Consider the following 19,195-nt stretch of genomic DNA (forward strand, 5'->3'; position numbering starts at 1 on the left):
ACCTCCTCCCCCTCCTCCCTCCTCCCTCCCCCTCCGTTAGACTACAACCAGGGTCAATTTCAATGTGAAGTGTTAACAAAAGCCAACGTGTCACTGCCTGTAAGAACACAGAGGCAGCCTTGTGGGCTAACAGGTATCGGTGCATTTAGGTTTTTTTTTATCATCTTTGTTATCTATCTGTGGGCTTTTCCTTTTCCTCCCAACTCCAGATGTCAACAGTTCACTTTCAAGGTTATTTGCCACATGCTCTTGGCCTCAATGAACTCTAGGAGCTATTTTTCCTCATAAATAAATTTCCCCTCTCTCATGTGGTTGCACAAAAAGATATTTTGCCTAAATTGTCGTTTTAGTGCTTGTTGAACTTCATCAAATCATCCCTCAATGCAAAACGTGTACAAAATCAGAACTTTTGCAGCATTGAACTTGCTTCTTTCACATGACCATGAGTTGGTTTTGTGTTTGTGCTTCAGCGCCTGCTCCAGATTCAGTGCAAACGCGAGTTTGTGGATTAGGCGTGCAGACTGGGTGTGGACACGGGCCGCATGAGAGGAGAGGAGGGCTGCTGAGCTCCAGGTCGGCCCGCTTCTCCACTGTATCGCTTTTAACACCTCCTCTCCTGCCTTTTGCAGGATTTCAGTAATCAAGGCCTTTTGTTCCACACACGCACAACAATCCCAGCCACCATCCCCCAACCCCCGCCTCCCCTACTGTAGACCCCGATGGCTTTTTACCCACACGTCACACACCAGGGGACAGCGGCATTTGGCCCCCACTGATCTGTCCACTCCAAGCACTTGGCAGACAAACTGGTGCCTGAGTTCACTGGGGTTCAAGACTTTGACCTAAAGCTTATCAGCTATTTGGACAATGTGTGAGTGTGTGGGGGTTTGCAAAGGAATGGGCACATTTTTAGCACGTTGGTTTGTGTTTCTGACATTGCGAGCTGAGATAATGTAGACACCCACTTGTTAAAAGGGATGGTGATATGCGTGCGATAAAGAGCTTCCTTCACTTGCCGCCTTTGACCTAAAATCTCTTAGAAGCCACAGTCAGTTGATTTTTTTCTTTCTCTCTTACAAGCAGTCAGATTACAGCCACCTTAAATTTGCTGTTTAATTCAAAATGATGATGATGGCACGTTTTGTGGGGAAGGTCAAAGAAAGTGTGTGGAAAAAAAGGAGCGGAGTGTAAGAGAGGTCACTCTGAAACCATCGGTGCACCTTTTCATTTTAAAAGCCACTTTTTAAACAGTCCATTATTCCATTAAGGAGGCTCAACGACAGCCTGGAGCAGAGCCTTTTGTACAATTTATTATCAGTCCAGAGATGATTCAGTACAACTTCATGACATTGACCTTGTAGAAGGGCCTCATTGCTGAAATATGCAGTAGTGTCCCTGTTGTACAAATATGCTGAATCCCCACATCCTCTGATTAGAGTGTGAGTTCAGGGACATTTTATGTACTTTGATATCCTTTATAGCGTTTTAAATCTTACTCTTGGCTGTTTCTCTCTTACATTGCCTCTCTGGCTTCGTCTTCTGTTCACTGGAATGCCTCAAACAAATTGCTGACGAACATGATCTACTTTCATCCTGTTTTTGAAAGATGAAATCAGGAATGGGAACATATTCAGAGTGGGATTAGCATATCTGTTTCCATTTCATGTGATATGTAACGAGGACCTCTAACTTATCCAAGTACGGCCTCTTGACTTTATTCATTCTCCCCCTTTCTTGTCAATGTTTGTATCTTCACCATCTCTTCAACCCCCTCAGACTCTTGGCTGTAGCCAATCACACACCTTAGGTGTGTAGATTAGCTGTGCTGCGCTGCACTGTGAACACAGTAGTGGGCTGGCTGCAAGCATTTAAAATGCAAATGGGGCAACACTGGGACCGGCTCCGGCAGTCTCTCACCTGCTGTGGAGTGTATCTGTGTGTGTGTGTGTGTGTGTGTGTGCAGGTGAGACCATGTGTCTGCAGGCAGGAGGAAGACTGAAAGGACTGAAGCCAGCTCCAAACAAAGTTTAACTCGTGTTTGCACAGGCGAAATAGCAGGTTTGCATCCAAAACGAAGAGCCGTGACCTGCAGTTTCTGCACTGAACGGCAAACCGCCATTACCTGCAAAAATACCACACCACCAAACAGTGCCATTCAAAAAAGCTCTGCGGCTGCTTGAGGATTTACACGACAAACGTGTTCTTTGGTGTTTAAGCCATGTTGCCTGCTGCCACATCCTGTAAATTCCTCTAGTTACAGTCAGAATAATATCATTTGCTGCTTTCAGCCTTTTCAAATAGCCCAAATTGGATTCTCTTTGCAGAGTTACTGCTGGCCTGAATTTAGTGAGAGGGAAATGTTCTTGACCTTGATATTCTCCAGTCAAATGATTCACACAGTCTGTGATAGAGATGTGACTCCAAAGGGAACACAAATTATCTTTAAATGTAACACAAGGTTATACTAAATTCAGCTTATTGGAATATCTTTCTCACTACCCCTGCTGTTAAGGTTTGTTTTATAAGATTACTGCAGACAAGCAGCCAAGTGTGTCATCTTTTGATTTATTACAGACCTGAACACAGTTCTGCAAAGAAAGAATTAGAAACACCATGAATCACAATGAATGCCGATTTCAATGAATTCACCCTCTGTATGATTCTACATCTGATAGAAATACGTTAAGTCAAATGTATTGAGGTAGACTGTTCAAACTCATGGCACATTTGTCTAAATTTAAAATGCAAAATGGCCGAGTCAAAGAGCAAAAGGTTCCCGATGACTTCAAGTGCCAACTACAGTTACAGTACAGGTATTTGGTGTGGAGCAATTCACAGTATTACCATGCATGATAGTATCACAGTTGCAGCTCAAACAAACAAACAAAGAACAGATATACAGCCATTTATATTTTGCACAGACTAGTATCGGACACAGGCGTATTCAGTGGACTCATGCTCGTGGACCCGCAGGTCAGAGCCGACAGGTAGAACAACCTCAGCGTAGATCACATCGTCTGCATTTGTGACCTAAACACACACACACAACAAACTCTCTCATTAACTTCCCAAGTAGAAAAAGCACAAAAGATTTTGCTGTGTACGTTCTCGAATGAGATTTGACTTACGTTGTTGATGCCGGTCACAGAACAAGACTCATCCTGCTGCTGGTTTCCTATAGTAAAGATACAAATGCACAAATTCATATTTTACTACACAATGGTTTTTACATAACCACTACGTATAATGACGTGTTCAGAGCTGTGCAGATGGGTGTAGATTTCTCAAACTTTTACTTTAAGTTATGTGATGAGATGTATCTGAGACTGATGAGTATCTGATGAGTATCGTGTTGGGAACAGTCAAAACAGAACTTGTGGGACATTAGCACATCAGTAGGTGATTTCCTCAAAGACCACACAGTACAGTTGCGCAAGGTGACCTGTGTACATGTGGACATGCGTTTGCATGTATGGGCTAGTCTTTTCCATTGTGGTGATTTCAACAGACCCTTTTTATATGCTCAGGAAGCTCAGAGGAACTTACTTGTTCTTCTTCTGTTCACAGCAAACGCCGCAACCAGCGCTGTCAAAACCACACATGCCAGCACCCCCACAGCCACGCTAACAGCGTCGCGGTTGCCGCCTGAAAATGAGGATTATTGTCACTTGCATGTAAAATTAGGATTTGTATGGTGAAAACAGTTCAAATGCATGTCCGACCTGTAAGGAATAGTCTGAGAGTTAGATGACACCACTGTTAAGTCTGTATGCTAAATATGAATCTACAGCCAGCAGCCATTTTAGCTTAGTTTAGCTAACCCTGTAAACAAGGGCGCAAGCTAGGTTCTGTCAAAAGCTAATGAAGCCACCTAGCAACAGATTTACATGGAATATTCAATCATTTGTTTAATCTGCACTGACAGCAGAGTGTAAAATCAGCAGGGTGTAGTTTTATGGTTGGTTGTAAGGTTATGGGTTATGTTCAGGAGTATTGGAGTAGTGAAATCCCTGAGTTCAGGCTAGTTTATGCTAAGCTAAGTTAACCATCTCCTGGCCCCAGCTTCATCTTTAGCAGACAGATGTGAGAGTGGTAGCGGTCTTCTCATAATTCTTTTAATATTTAAATAGAAATAAACTGAACTAAGCTCAGCTCCAGAAACTATTCAGTGCCCCTCAGTATCTTGACATCACAATACACAAAAGTGCTTTCTACATTTTTCTGCAAAAAAAGGAACAAAAAAGTCAACAATTTGTGTATGAGCAACAATACTAGCTGCTTCCTAAGAGTAGTACTGAAGGCCTACCTTTATTTTCAGGTTCCAGCTCTATGACGAACCCTCGTCCCCTCCCTTTGAGAGCTACAGAAAAAATAGCATTCGTTATTATTACATCTTTGCATTCATCACCTGGGGGTGTACTGGTAAGAATCAGTCCTACAGACCTGAAGCTCTGACCCACAGCTCCACTGACATCCACACTTGTTCGTCCACAGTCGCCTGGCATCTAAACTTCCTGTTTTCAGGCCTTTGAAAAGTGATAGTCAGAGTTACATCACAAGACGACTCTTGTTTTATCTGATGTTGTGCATCCTCTTGAATCTCGGTGCCGGCTTCATCCACCCACGTCAGGCTGACCTGTTGTAGCTGCGTGTTGCAGTGTCCCCGCTCTACGTAGGTGAGGAGAATACACTGCAGTGACACCGTTTTGCCTGGCATGAGGTTTAACTCTGGGGCGGCAGAAGGGGCTGACAGATGAAAAAAAAGATGTTTCATTTATCCCTGTGTTTATAGCACATGTTTCTTCTTCTGTGATCAGGTGTCAACCCACGCAGCAATGGAACTAAAATCCTGTCAGTACTCACCACTGCGAGGAGAGAAGACATCTGGCCTTTGTTGGCAGCGATGATGTCCGACATCCTCCGCTGTGAGACCTTTGATTGTCAGAGTGCATTTTGAGTCGTCATCCTCTGATTGGACTGTCTGGATTTCTCCATTACTGACTATGGCTACATAATCACTTGTTTCACTTGTGCTGAAGTGCCATATATGAAAGCAGACTGAATCTTCTTCACATGGAAATGTAATATCATAGCCCCCTTCAGCAAATATCAGACCATCTTCTCCTTTTACACCTGAAGAAAGAAGACATATGTTAAAGATGAGACTATAAAACTAAGATCTCGGGATGAGATGTGTCGGTGTTTCCCTTACCTGCTCTGATCACAGACAACAACAGCAGCCTCATCACACCGTGAGCGCTTCCAGCCATCCTGTCTGCAAATCTGAAAAGGTACACTGCTGTTACCCTTAACGTTAGTCAACAGAAATGTCATTTCCTGCATTTGCCAACATCCTCAGCCTCCTCTGGAAAACCTGAACAGCTGCTGGTCTGACTGTGACTCTAAGTGCAAGAACAGTTCACTACAAACACCACAGCTGTTGAAAAGCCAGGGTTTAGTGTTAGACATCAGAAACTACATTTTTCCACATGATAATGATGAGAAGAAGAAGCACAAGATAAATAGGTATTTGGGCTCTGCAAAATGAAATTTTATATTAGAATTGTTCTCTCACCCATTATACCCCACAGATGATGTGCAGTCTTGTGTGAGAGTGTAATTGTTGATTTTGTTGAGGGCTGTATTTATATTACAAATTGCTTTTATTGGGAACAATTTTTGTAAATGCTGAGAACAATTTTTGTAAATGCTGAAAACTATCTACTAGAAGAGTACAGGAAGTCTTTCTGTCTCTCTTTCTATTTGGATGAACTGGATGACCCTTAAAGACGTTGCATTTACCACTGCCCACCAGCAGATGTCGCTTTTATTCACTTAAGAAAAACTACAGCGTCTCCTCCTTTTGCGAGAAGCTACACTGAAGGTTGCTTTCAATTTTTCCACTCCACTGTATTTGGACTTTAAAATTTACATTAAATCTTGTGCAGAGTTCATAAAGACTAAAAAGAGACCAGCTTTAGATGCCACATTTGGCAGCATAAGGGCTGTCTGGTGTCCTGAGGTGCCGGCTGATTCAGCCCTGATGATCAACACTTTAGTCAAACGAATAGTTTATGATACAATGATTTCATCTCTCTGTTTCACTCAACAGATCTGCACTGAGAGCAGTGCTGTGTTTCCTCTTCAGCACCTCCGAATGCTTTGTAAGGCACCCATTGGGTGTAAACAGACGGAAAACACAGCGCCCGCTTGTGTCAAGTAATCAGGTTTATTCATAAATCTGTGTGGGACACCTGAGCCTCACACTCCCTGTAATATGAATGTGAGGGCTTGCTGACCTGAAATACACAAGAGACCAAATGCATTATTGTGCTTTATAATGAACAAATATGTGATAAACAAAAAAAGTTTTTTTTTCCGCTTAATGGTGCATTGGTCCCATGTGTAGCAGTAAACAATAAAACCTCATTAGGCCTTATTAGCTGATGATTGGTATCTCTTTTTTTCCACAGGGAGCGGCCTGTGAATGTCATCATTTGTTAATTATAGCAACTATTGTCATAATCCACAAGAACAATTCATTCTGCGTTTCACAAAGAATCAGTGCAAGTGTAAAAGACAAAACAAACAGCTGCTGAATTTATTTTTATTTACCCATTTGTACAGATCCTCAGTGACAAATCTAGACAAATAGGTTATGTATGACTATGTTACAAAAATATCATGTCTCAGTTTTTCAGTTAATATCTCTTCAGTGTAACAGCGAACTCAAACTGGTCAAATAGAGACTTTAAAAACTGCTCAAACTCAGACATTCATGGAACCACACAACAACTTCAGACTGAAAAATATATGTTATATATGTATATATATACACACACATTAACGCTTCAAAACAATTTCACATTAATGCAGTTGCATCCTGTACATATTGCATCTTTCACGTCAGCTGGACTAAATATTAGTAGTCAAATGGCAATGAACACGTTTCAGACGAAATCTACAGAGATAACAGTCACTGTTAAAGAGGTGGAATTATTGATTAAACACATGCAGCGTCCACAGACGTACCAAATATCCCTTTGCACTCTTTCCACTTTTTTCATTTCTCATCGTCACTCACGACCAAACCAGAATACAAAACCGTTCAAGTTTCTCTCAGCAGCTTTGAACAATTCAAACGAGTGACATTTAAATTTCAATAAGACCCCAAGACATCACTTTGTCTTTCAACTCTGCCTGAACACCTGTGAGTGAACACAGGTGTGATACATTCAAGACACCGAAGGCTTTAGTGCATCTGTGACTTGCTGCTCTCAAAAAAACCTTTCACAGATATTCTTCTTACACAAATGAAAACAGTAGTTTGATGTGTTGCTAGCTTTTACAACTTCAGAAAGAGCTCAGGAAAGCATTCAAAGGAACAGATTATCATTTGTGCTGACGATTTACTGCTTCGACGGGTACTGACACGTTAGCATTTGTACGGGAGAATCTTTGCTTGCTTTACAGCAGGAAATTCAACATTCAGGCATAAAATAGTCAATGGTCATATCATCTGATACTGACCAGACACATGCAGAAAGCACACAAATCCCACTCGTTAACAATACCTGTACATTATCAATATAATATAGTAACTTGAAAAATAAATATAGTCTAATTAAAGCCCCAATCCAGATTAGGTACAGTATATGGTGCACATAAATACACATTTGTCAAGTTAATACCTTAAGAACCCTCCACAGGAACACAGTAACCAAAAGTAAGAAATCATTTTTTCTGCTCCCTTTAAGGGGCATTTTAGATCCTCTCTAGGAGACTCTATTCTCATCAAATACTAGTTTTAAAACATTGCTTTTGTTGGTGAAGCAGTAGCTGGCATTTTCTCATACTGCTGGCTGTCCAAATACCAAAAAGCTCTAGTGCTTCTGGGTACAAATGTGGTTATTGTTGAATCTATTTGATTCAATTTTCCCCAACCAAATGAGACAATCTCAGAGTGCCACAATCAACCGCAATGAGCCCTGGGGAAACATTATGGGTTACACATTTAGATTTGAAGAGACATGTGTACAAAATTAAATCAATGAGGGCCATCCTAAATATTGCCCCCCAAAATGTACAAAAAAAACAAAACAAACAAACAAGTACAGTGTCACATGTAGTGCCACGTTCCACCTCTGGATCAGGCCTTTAATACAGCATTAAAAGTGACGATGATAAAACCTCACATTACTTGGTAAAACACAACAAACAAGACATAAAACATAATACCAACGACACTGACACTTTGCATTCGGTCCCTGAAGAGCCTCTCAGAGCAGAGTGTTTTACGTGCTGCCATGTGCTGTGTGGACTAACAGTACCTTAGTGATGCCTAAATTATAGCTGCAATGTGGGGTGTTTTTTGGTTTGAAAGCATACGCAAGTGATAAGTCCTGGACAGTTATCAGATGCTACATTCCTTCTCTCATGTTTGCTTGGCTCTTCAGGGGATACAGTCCAGGTACAAACAGATGCTTCTTTTCCTTACACAAATATCATATCATATCATAAGGCAGGAAAGGTCGTTCCAACATACATAAAAAAGAAATGAATCAAAATAATTGATATATACAGGTACAGTTAAACACTGCACATTTCAAGATATACAGTATGTAATCAAGAGAGAATTTCCAGTGTCTACAGTGTACACCCTGCCTAGCCGCACCACATGTTTTGTAACAAGATCAGTGTGATACAAGAGGTTTCTCACAGATAATAGCTGCTGCTTAAATCTTTCATGAATCTCATAGCTCCAATTTTCCACTATTATTATTAGAGGTAACACCATCCCCCTTTACACGTCTGCATCGTCAGAGGCAAACCTGAAACTTAAATTATTGCTAAAAAAAAAATATAGGTCTTTACATGAAAGTTTATACAAACCAGGCATTGTCTGACTCAAAAGTGGGAATGACTGGTCTGACAGTAACAAAAGGTTTGTATGTATATTTTGTCTCCCCATGCTCTTGTAAAGTGCCCAGGTTGAGGGTAAGACCCTCTGTGCTGTCACAGGCTGGAGGGCTGGGCCTGTATCTGTGCATGGTGACTTGGCTGAGCTGGCTCACAGTCCTTAGGTCCTTCCTCCACCCCCCGTGCGTACATGAGGACAAGGGTGACAGTGGCAAAGGTAGCTGCATTCACAGGGAAGGCTCGTAGCAGCGTGGAGGTGAGGCCTCGCGTGAACACCATGTAGCCCTCCCTCCTGACGCTCTGTCGCACGCAGTCAGCAATGCTGCTGTACTGGTTGACCCCACCCACCCCGTCTGCCTGCAGCCGCGATTTGATCACGTCCACAGGATAGGTGGAAAGCCAGGAAGCGATACCGGCCATGCCCCCGGCAAACAGCAGTTTGGGGATCATGTAGCGGTCGTCTGGCTCACAGCCGAGGCTGCGCGTCAGCACATCGTAGGCCAAGAAGTACACTCCAAAGCCAGGCGTCTCGCGGATCAGTGTGGTCACCATGCCTCTGTTTACACCCCACACACCCTCCCGTTTGTAGATGCGTGCCAAGCAGTCCAGGGAATTCTTGTACAGCTTCCTGGAAGACTTCTTCTCTCCGGTACCCTGCATTTGCATGCGGGTTTTCGCCAGCTCCATAGGGCAGCAGATGACACACTGGATGGCACCTGCTGCCGCACCAGCAAGGAACTGGTTCATGGGAGTGTCATGTCCCAGCAGCCGCATGGTGTTTCCCTGAACGCCAAACACTATAGCATTGATGAATGTAAGGCCCATCATGGGGGATCCAATGCCTTTATACAAACCCATTACCTGTGTACAGGGTCAGAGACATCGCATTAGACAAGGTGTGTTAACACATCACTATAAATAGAAATCACCAGCACCTCAGGGCTCATTTTTCTTTTCAATAAACAAAACACAGAGGGTCTTACTCGGAAACTTCAGATTAAATTTACTGTCTGTTTAAACCACTTCATCTTTTTACCTCAAACACATAAACTTGTGCTAAAATAACATACGGTAATTATATCAAAGAATTTGAAAAATTACACATAGAACTTAAGTACAACTCTTGCATGTCCCCAACTCTCACATCATGGTTCACTTATGTTCCCATCGACTTCACATCACATAAGAAACTCCTTTCCCATCATGACCTCCATTTTATTTCTGTTGCTGTTCCATCTTTTCAGGACAGCCATTTAAGTCCTCTTGGCACTCTCTATAACACGTCCTGTAATAAAGCCTGCACAATTCAAACTAGTTATATAGTGTGCAGTATGAGTGAAAAAAATGTGTACACCCTGAGGCTACTTAAATAATGATCCTGGAAACCAGTGCTCCTTCAGTTTGCTTCTGTACAAAAATGATGTGCTGCAGGGAATCAATCAGGAGCTTTAAATAACAAATCCTATGACGTAAATGAGATTTTTAAAAACATTTCTCTGGCTGGAAATAGTTTTCCAAGTCACTTGGGAGAAAATATGATAATAAAGGAAAAACAAATCACAATGATTACACCAAGTAAAAACCAAAAACAATATCAATCTTGTCAGCAGGGGAAAACAAAACTCTACGGAGCTTGAACACAACCAAGGAACTATAGTCATCCCCCTGTGTTGCCCAGTTTGGCCTCACAACTGAAGGTTCCCCATTCAGTCATAAGACCCGTGAGGGACATAACTCTGCTATCAGGTCACCCTGACCTTGCAGACGATAACAGCTGTCCAGTTGCGGCTACGATTGCTGGACCTCACTAAAGATAGATTCTGTCCAACAGAACAAGTACTGAATAGGTGTCCTCGTGAGTAGCCACCTTGCAGCTTTACAGCCCATAAAAATAGATATCACGCAGAAACAAACTATGTAAACACTTCTTTTATTCAACTCAACAACTGGAAAACCTTCATGTGTGTCAGAGCCAGGCTTATCAAGCACATATACAGTACTTCACTTCACCATAATCATGTATCAGTAATGTTGTTGGCTGCATATATTAGCATTAGATGTGTATGGGAGATAAAAGACACGTACCGACTCTTGCCGTATGATTGACTGGAAACAGTGAAAGGTCCCACGGTACAGAGGCTTATCAACGCTCTGGACCTGCAGTCTGACCTGGAAAAGAGGACACTCTTCAGTGATCAGTTAAACCCTCGACAACAAGTCTGTTTCCCCACTGACATTCAATCCATTGTAACAGTGGTTATAGGAGCAGAAAATTCGCAATGTTTAAGTCAGTTAGCTGTATACAATGTACAGTGATGATTAGGCAACTCATGAAAAAACATTTAGCATGAAGCGTTAAATTAATTTGCTGGAAACATACTGATGATAAAATACATGTTTTTAAAAAGAGAATTACCGAAAAAGGCTTATAAAGTAAACTCTGTAATTATGTTGTTCCTAAAACCATTGCCCACCTTAACTGTGTCAAATGGGTGTCCAACCAAGACTCCAGCAGCACCTGGTGACAAAGGAAAGAACAGTGAGCAAAATACAACAGACAGTGATAATCTCAGCCTTGATGAACAGTTGCAAATGCAAAAGCTGGGCCAGCACTTGTCTTTGTTCTGTATAATTACGACCAATAAAGTCAGTATCCTGAAGGCACTGAACACATGCCACCTTTTCTAGTTATTTTAAGAAATCTTGACCCTCTGACATATCAGGCCTATTTAACCAGCACTTGGCCAATTTGACCAGTCTTTGAAGGACAAAGTACTTGCTGCTAGCACTGTTGTGTAATTTTAGAGAATGCTGCCATCTCCTCCAGGGTAACACTGCCTTACTGAGCCAGGGCCAACTCACTGGGCATCATCACCCTCTAAAACTTTCTTTAGCGCACCTCTGAAAGTTACGTAACCTCGGCTTGTGCAGCACATGCCCATGTTCTAAAATCAGTTTGGGTCTTTGCTGAAACTTACTAATAGTTCCCAGCCTGATCATAACATTTTAAGTTAACACAGAAAGGAAGGGAAAACCTATACAATCCAATGAATGGCTGCAAATGTGTTGTAAATTAGTCTATTAGCACACATTTTGACATACCGTTTATACTGTAATAGCTATGTCCAGGTACCTGTGAGTGTGATAGATCATTGTGGGCAGTTGCTTATCAGTGAGTAACACTGCTTGATGACAGGTTTGTATTTTATATTACTTATGCCTCAATGTAATGTAATCTTCATTTGTCAGATATTAATTTTCCACAAACTGAAAAACAGACGTTTCTGCTCGGTTATGTATTCGATAAACAGTTTAAATAAAACTAGCAATTAACTTGCAACTATTTTCATTAAGTCAAATATAAATGCCCATCACAAGTTGGCAAACATCGTTATTATTTTCCTGTTTTGAATTGATCTTGACTGTTGTTGTTTTTTTAGCAAAAAATATTCCAAATGTCAATTAAAGAATTACACTGTTTTGATGTTGTAAACATACTGATAATAGCCCTAACAAAAATAAGAAAAAATACCAAATAACATAGACTCGAATGTACTGGCCCACCACTGTAAACAAACCACAGCGAGCTAATCCTACATAAGTACCTGCTTTGTCACCTGACCCATTTGTAAAAAGAGCCAATCAGGAATGAGTTCCAGCTGTAAGCCAGGAAAAGAACACACGCAGGCATGTGTTTGATACAATGACAAGCCAGGTCATTGACCTCAATGCCCTCGATGAAAAACAAGCAGAGGGGAGTGTTGCATCACAGTCGGAGAAATATTTCTCATCAGTGTGACACCACCCATCTTTTAACGTCTGAAGATGCAGGCTTAAAGGTAAACTTCACCGGTTTCAAAAATGATGACACAGCTAAGCACAAACTAGGCCGCACGTAAACAGCAGTGACCAGCTTCCCATTTCACTGTACATGGTTCCCTGAACTCAACCACACCGAGAGAGGGTGGGAAGTGGGCGTCTCTCACTGTCAAGTAAAGAACGCATGGGATTGGTCTGTGAAGGGGTGTGTAGTGATTCGTAACAACCGCTTCTGGTGTGTGTGGAGACTTAAAAAAAGTCAAGCCGTCCTAGCTTGAATGGTCAGGCTGCGCTTGTTTAGTATTTGCATGCTTTAAATTCTCAGCAGGGTCAAAAAGTGACACAAAGGAGAAATGCCGAAGGTGCCCCGGCCATCGACATTTCTCCATTTCTTCCTGTGTGGAAGCACTTCTCTGACACAGACACTAACATTTTTTACCATGTAAACCTTGTAACATGCTGTACTATTGACATATTAGAGACCTGGTGGATTCAATCAAACTCTTCAAACTCTGTCTTTGAAGGTCAACATATTAAACCTAACCTTCTGTTATGACATTTTTTTTTTAGGAAAAAATGTAACTGTCTTATATTTTCATTCTGGTATTTTTTAATTGCATTCATGAATATTTTTATTGCATGTTGGTTTATTTTATTCTAGTTATCTTACTTTTATTCTTTCTAATCTTTCTTATCTTTCTTATTTTCTTGTTTCTAACATGGGGGTTGCAATGCAAATTTCATTGACATGTGAATGTCATGCTCAATGACAATAAAGAATCTTGAATCTTTTGAATCTTATACATATCTTATCTTATAATTTTGCTGGTGACCCTGCACCTTAAAGGCAGAATAGGCCACTCAAAACTTAACACTCTGTCAACCTCAAAATCTACAACTTGGTGAACTGCAATCAGTGGTATTCAGATCATTTCCAGTATGGGCTTTATTTAGTGTGCCCACGTGTGGCGGAATTTCGAAAATACACTTGCAATCTTGTGATAGAGTTGCATCACATCAGTAAGGGTGATGCTGGGCAGGTTTGTGGTTCATAATTACTGTTGAAAGAGCAACACAGGGCGCATATCACCCCAGCTAAACAATGTCTCAAATCAACGTGGCTCTTTGGCAACTATACCTTATTTATCTCACAAATGTGCAAGTGCAGCTGCCACTGACTTACCTCCGACGCATCCAGCAATGAAGTCCATCACCGCTCCGGCACGTCACCTAGCTGAAGGACTTAATATTACCAAACACTAGCTGGAGAGGCTCACAACAATTCAATGAAACGTTGTCTTGTCCAAAAAACCGTTTACTCCTTTGTACACCTGTCACTGTCCCTCGCTGTTTAATCTAGCTAATGGTCTAACTGACACTTTTGGTTAGCGTTAATGTTAGCTAGCACAGGGTTGCTGAGTCCGCCTCACAGACCTGACAATGCACAAATGCTGACAGTTTCTCTGACCGGCTATTTATCTTTCTCTCTGTTAATATAACAAAACGCTCCTGCTGACCTACACGACCTCCATAAACCAGTGTGGCGTTTACAGTCAATGTGGACACCCTGCCCGTAACCTGTATAAAGGAGGTTTATTTCTGTAGCGAGCAAGCTAGCGTCGCAGGAAGTAACTAATAGGGGGCGGGAAATACCGGCGTCGGCTAGAGTTTCTATCCAATCCCAACGAAGAGACGACGCCTACAACCCCCCCTCCCTCAGACGTAACTCTTGTCCTTCATTGGCTGCATACCGTAGGGGTGCCCAGTGTTGAAATACGTCATTTGTGCCGTGTGATGTTTTGCTTTTGCCCGGGACCAGACCACTGAATCCCTCGCCGTTTAACGAGTTGTCAATTCAGTTTGACATAAAGCAGATATTGTTTATGAGTGGACTATCCACGAAGCCTCTGTCAACGTATGGACTATGGAGGCAGTTTCATTATCAACCAACTTTGTGTTTGATAAGTTCACTAACAGCAATTGTTATTAGTAATTAATTCGCAACTTCTTGAAATGATATTATATGACATGTGGGATTAAGTGTACGTTCCCTTAAAATATTTCTTTAACTGATGTTTTTTTTATTTGTAGCGCATACTATAAAGCATTTCAAAATTCTAACCTGTTTATAAATAGTAAATCTTTCGGCTCTCTTCGGGTAAAGTCGGGGCCACCGCTTTCCGCCGACGCTGTTTGGCTAGCAGTGAGACACGCCTCTGCTAGGTGATGTAACACCAACACGCTGAAGGTTATGGCTCATGCAGCGTATGCGAGAGGGAGAATGGACTCGCATCTGACGAGTGTCTGCCGGTCAGTCACCGTTTGACAGGATGCATATCGCTGATTTTGTGTCTGGATCCATCGCAGGTAACAGCTAACTCTCGTCTAGCTACTCTGCCATTTAACGTTAGCATGAGTTGGCAGCAATGTTAGCTACATAGCTCGCGAATGTATGTGCGATAACAACATGACAGCATAGCTACAACATATGGCAAGATAGAGTTGTGTGTGTGTTGCCAAACTGTTTTTGCTTGTCCTGTTTTATATCTGTAACCTCAAGTAAAGTAAGTTTTAGTTAGCAGTCAGCTAAACTGAATCTGCACACATAACAGCCTTCAAGACTCAAAATACTTACAGTTGCACCTCACATAACTCACCTCACACACCTCAAGTGTGTTCATTTTAAAGGTGTGAAGCAGATCCTGTTAGCTGCACACTAATAGAAAAAGTTGCAGTTAAAGCTCATAACCTTGAGCATTGTTGTGTGTCAGTTGTGTCCTTGATGCTCTCTTTTCTCTGGAAACACACAGGGGCTTGTGGAGTGGCGGTGGGCTACCCTCTGGACACCGTGAAGGTACAGTTAGTGTGGCAGGTGTAGCTGAAGCAGTCAAGGTGACTATATAACAAATGGACACCCTTTTTATACATGTTTTTTTTATCTTTCTAGGTCCGGATCCAAACCCAGAAACAGTTTACTGGAATATGGCAGTGTGCAGCGGCCACGTTTTCAAAAGAAGGGGTGAGAGGAACTGGTGTGGTGTGTTTAGATCACCAGCTACAGTCCAGACTGTGGCCTGGTCCCCCACACTCAACAAGTGGAGCTAGAATAATGTTGGAAACGTAGCCTACATGTGGTAAATGTGTCACTTTTGGTTAGTTAATAATGTCTGAGGTGTAAACTTTCTTGGATAAAAATTAATTAGGGAAGGCATCATTTGGATGCGAATTACATCAGAATATAAAGACAATTTAATTGCTGCATAAAGTGATAGACGTTTATCCCCTGGTTTCTCCCCCTTGTGTCATCAGGTGCATGGCTTCTTCAAAGGCATGTCCTTACCCGTGACCACAATCTCCATGACTTCCTCAGTGGTGTTTGGCACATACAGGAACTGCCTGCAATGTTTGAGCCAGGCACGAGGCGCTGGTTGCGGCCCAAACACCAAACTAGAAATCCTCCTGTCTGGTTTGGCGGGGGGTATAGCTCAGGTAACAGATGCAATTTTACAAACCCTCTGAAAGCTGTTGAGTCCTGTGCTTCAATCATTTGCTTCATTTCACGTGCAACTGAACTTGTCCCCGTCTGCCGCCAACAGGTATCAGTGATGTCTCCAGGTGACATAGTGAAAGTACGTCTGCAGTGTCAGACAGAGTCCAAGCGAGGAGGAACAAGCATGCCCAAACCCAGGTACCGTGGCCCAGTTCACTGTCTGCTGAGCATTATTAAAGAGGAGGGGATCATGGGGCTCTACAGAGGGATGCTCCCGCTCATGCTAAGAGACGGGCCATCATATGCCATATACTTCTTGACTTACACAACTATCTGTGAGTGGCTGACAGACAGCGGCAAGAAAAGACCAGGTGAGTGAAGCCAACAGCGCACTTTCCTTAAAGAAAAGGCTTCTGTTTTGTGTGTGTGTGCGTGCGTGCGTGCGTGCGTGTGCGTGTGTGTGTGAGACTCATCTTGTATGTGTGAGCAGTGCAAATGTATCTTTGTGCGTGTTTTCATATTTTCAATTACAGCTCATGTGATGTTTTTTGCTGTTAAATTAAATCAACATCACATTTGTAGTTATAAAATATTGGATAAATGTGTGACATTATCCCCTTTAATTGAATTATTCAATCACTGCGCCTCTTATCAGCCTCAGACTATATTTTGTATTCCAGGAAGTCCGAATTTAAAGTCTTGCATAAGGTGTAAATTAGCTTGTATCCTTGAGGTTAGCATAACCGTTGCCGCCAATGAGTAACACTACCAAGGCCAACAAGCCCTTCATAGGGATTTTAAAATTTTAAATGTCAGTGCATCCCTCGTTTCCGATTCCCCAGATTGGAGTGGCGTGATGCTTGCGGGGGGAATAGCAGGAATGGCAGGTTGGACATTAGGAACACCCATGGACGTGATCAAAGCCCGTCTGCAGATGGACGGAGCTCAGGAGACGAAGCGGTACAAGGGATTCTACCACTGCATCGCTGAGACAGTGAGGGTGGAGGGAGCGGGAGTGTTCTTCAGGAGCTTAGGCATCAACTGTTTGCGTGCATTCCCCGTCAACATGGTGGTTTTTGTTACATACGAGATCTTCACCGGTTTCCTCCGAGCCAGACCTGACGGTGTTGACCCGCCTCGTTTAGGGTTTGAATAGTTAGTCTTGACTACCTCAAGTGTCAATGCCTCATGGTCTGTTGGGGTTTGTTTGTCTGTGTTTAGTGCAGTTGTTTGTTTTTACATACATATTAGCAAAGACAAGAAAATGCATTGCAGTATTTTTAAGGAATGATTGTTTCCATCATTATTTGAGCTGTCTGTTACAAGTATAATGTTCACTTATGTAGGGTAATTTATCCTAATACGCTTAGGAGTAATTTGTAAGTGACGGGCAGTTATCACAGACTGAACCAGCAACCCTCTGACCACTAGATGGAGTCCCTGGTCAGCATTTTTTGTCTTCTTTTGCTCTATGTTTATGACAGGGAGAACAGTGTACCGGAGGCAAAGTTACGCCATCGTTGATGCCATTCAAGAGCTTTTAAGACCTTGAATTTAGAATTTATGAATGAGCTGCAGCACGCACAATGTACAGTAACAAGCATGACAGCCACCCATGCCCACACAGCATGTATGCATATTATAAGCTCCATGGCAACTCATTTCCAGCGCATTAGCAAAATGGCACAGCTGGGCAATCTAGATAAAACATTTTGGTATGTAAAAACGTTGATGAACTGGATTTCTGAAAGGATCATTCTGTGAATAGAATTGGAAACAGTGGACTGTGGGTAATCAGGTTCTGGCTAAATGTCTGTATCATGTCAATGTCAGTGTAGCAGACTACAAAAGTAGCTGCTGTTATGGCCCGTGTTGAAATCCTCAAAGCAAACTGTCTGTAATGTATGAACTCATTTTTTATTCCATCCTCCTCTTGAACATTCATAGAATTTTTCATTCTCAAAATACAAATGCACATTATAAGACAACCTCGATTCCAAAGTTGGGAACGATGTGTAAAATGTTAATAAAAACAGAATGCAGTCACTTGCAAACAAAATGTGTTTACTGAGGACAGTTTAATGAAGTGTTCCTGAGCCCGTGTAGTAACATCCTTTATGCAATCGTTAGTTCTCAAAGTGTTGAGCCTCGTTCCGTCCTCGCTTGTGAACGACTGAGCTTTTCCAGGATGCTCCTTTCATACCCAATCATGATACTATCACCTGTTACCAATCAACCTGTTTACCTGTGGAATGTTCCACTTGTTCCATTTATGTTTTACAGTGTTGCAGCTTTTTTGGAATCAGGGTTGTCCTGTTGGTGATGGGACATATTAAGGGCAGATGTTTGGTTTCAGAGCAGGAGAGAGTGAAATTCTTCTTCCGAGATCTTAAATCAGGGGAAAAAATATGGATATTTCTTATAATTTATTTGTATCATTATGATGAACATGCTTATTGTGCCTTCCATAATAAAGGTAGTTGTACAATATTATTAAATTCTGTATTAGTCTCTGTTTTATGACTCACGACTGCACGAATGACACTATACAAACACCAATGGAGAAAAAAGCTAGACAATAAGCAGACTCTGGGATATTTACTCACCAAAAACAAAGTATTGTATCTCCTTTACGGCCTTTGCTTTGGTTAACATTAAATTCAAGCATTTTTGTATGAGTATATTGTAAGTACACATGGTTACCTGTAAATGCAAATGTATGCATGAGAAAAGGAATATAAGCAACTGACTACAAGTGGCGGTTTTCTTAGCACGGCGCCCTCACATAACGCCATAGATTCACTGAAGCTGAATGAATGTACATACCAATATGAAATGTGTGCTACTGTTAATGGAACATGATGTTAGTCATAATGATAAAGTGCCCATTGAGGGTACATGACAGGCACGGATATGCACGCATACTCATTAGTATTCAAATGAATAAAGTAGCTGCACAGTGCTACC

General features: G+C 41.9%; 3 protein-coding genes across 3 annotated transcripts; 1 reads left to right on the forward strand and 2 right to left on the reverse strand.

Moving 5' to 3' along the window:
* Window positions 1–2,635: 2,635 nt before the first annotated feature.
* LOC121622408 lies at window positions 2,636–5,270 on the reverse strand. Its single transcript, XM_041959368.1, has 7 exons — window positions 5,213–5,270; window positions 4,864–5,133; window positions 4,444–4,746; window positions 4,307–4,360; window positions 3,547–3,645; window positions 3,129–3,175; window positions 2,636–3,030 (listed from the first exon to the last, which is right to left on the reverse strand). Exons 1-7 carry the CDS (start codon window positions 5,268–5,270, stop codon window positions 2,923–2,925), a joined length of 939 nt encoding a protein of 312 aa, XP_041815302.1. The 3' UTR covers window positions 2,636–2,922.
* Window positions 5,271–6,593: 1,323 nt separating this feature from the next.
* Window positions 6,594–14,206, reverse strand: slc25a29 (solute carrier family 25 member 29). Its single transcript, XM_041958538.1, has 4 exons — window positions 13,922–14,206; window positions 11,394–11,437; window positions 11,005–11,088; window positions 6,594–9,780 (listed from the first exon to the last, which is right to left on the reverse strand). Exons 1-4 carry the CDS (start codon window positions 13,947–13,949, stop codon window positions 9,016–9,018), a joined length of 921 nt encoding a protein of 306 aa, XP_041814472.1. The 5' UTR covers window positions 13,950–14,206; the 3' UTR covers window positions 6,594–9,015.
* A 773-nt stretch (window positions 14,207–14,979) lies between these two features.
* On the forward strand, window positions 14,980–18,721 carry slc25a47a (solute carrier family 25 member 47a). The gene is made up of 6 exons (XM_041958883.1): window positions 14,980–15,105; window positions 15,549–15,592; window positions 15,686–15,757; window positions 16,048–16,227; window positions 16,335–16,599; window positions 17,071–18,721. The coding sequence occupies exons 1-6, from the start codon at window positions 15,069–15,071 to the stop codon at window positions 17,382–17,384; spliced, it is 912 nt and encodes a 303-aa protein (XP_041814817.1). The 5' UTR covers window positions 14,980–15,068; the 3' UTR covers window positions 17,385–18,721.
* Window positions 18,722–19,195: the final 474 nt, after the last annotated feature.

Source organism: Chelmon rostratus, chromosome 18 (genome assembly GCF_017976325.1).
Source record: "Chelmon rostratus isolate fCheRos1 chromosome 18, fCheRos1.pri, whole genome shotgun sequence".
NCBI classification, from domain to species: Eukaryota; Metazoa; Chordata; class Actinopteri; order Chaetodontiformes; family Chaetodontidae; genus Chelmon; species Chelmon rostratus.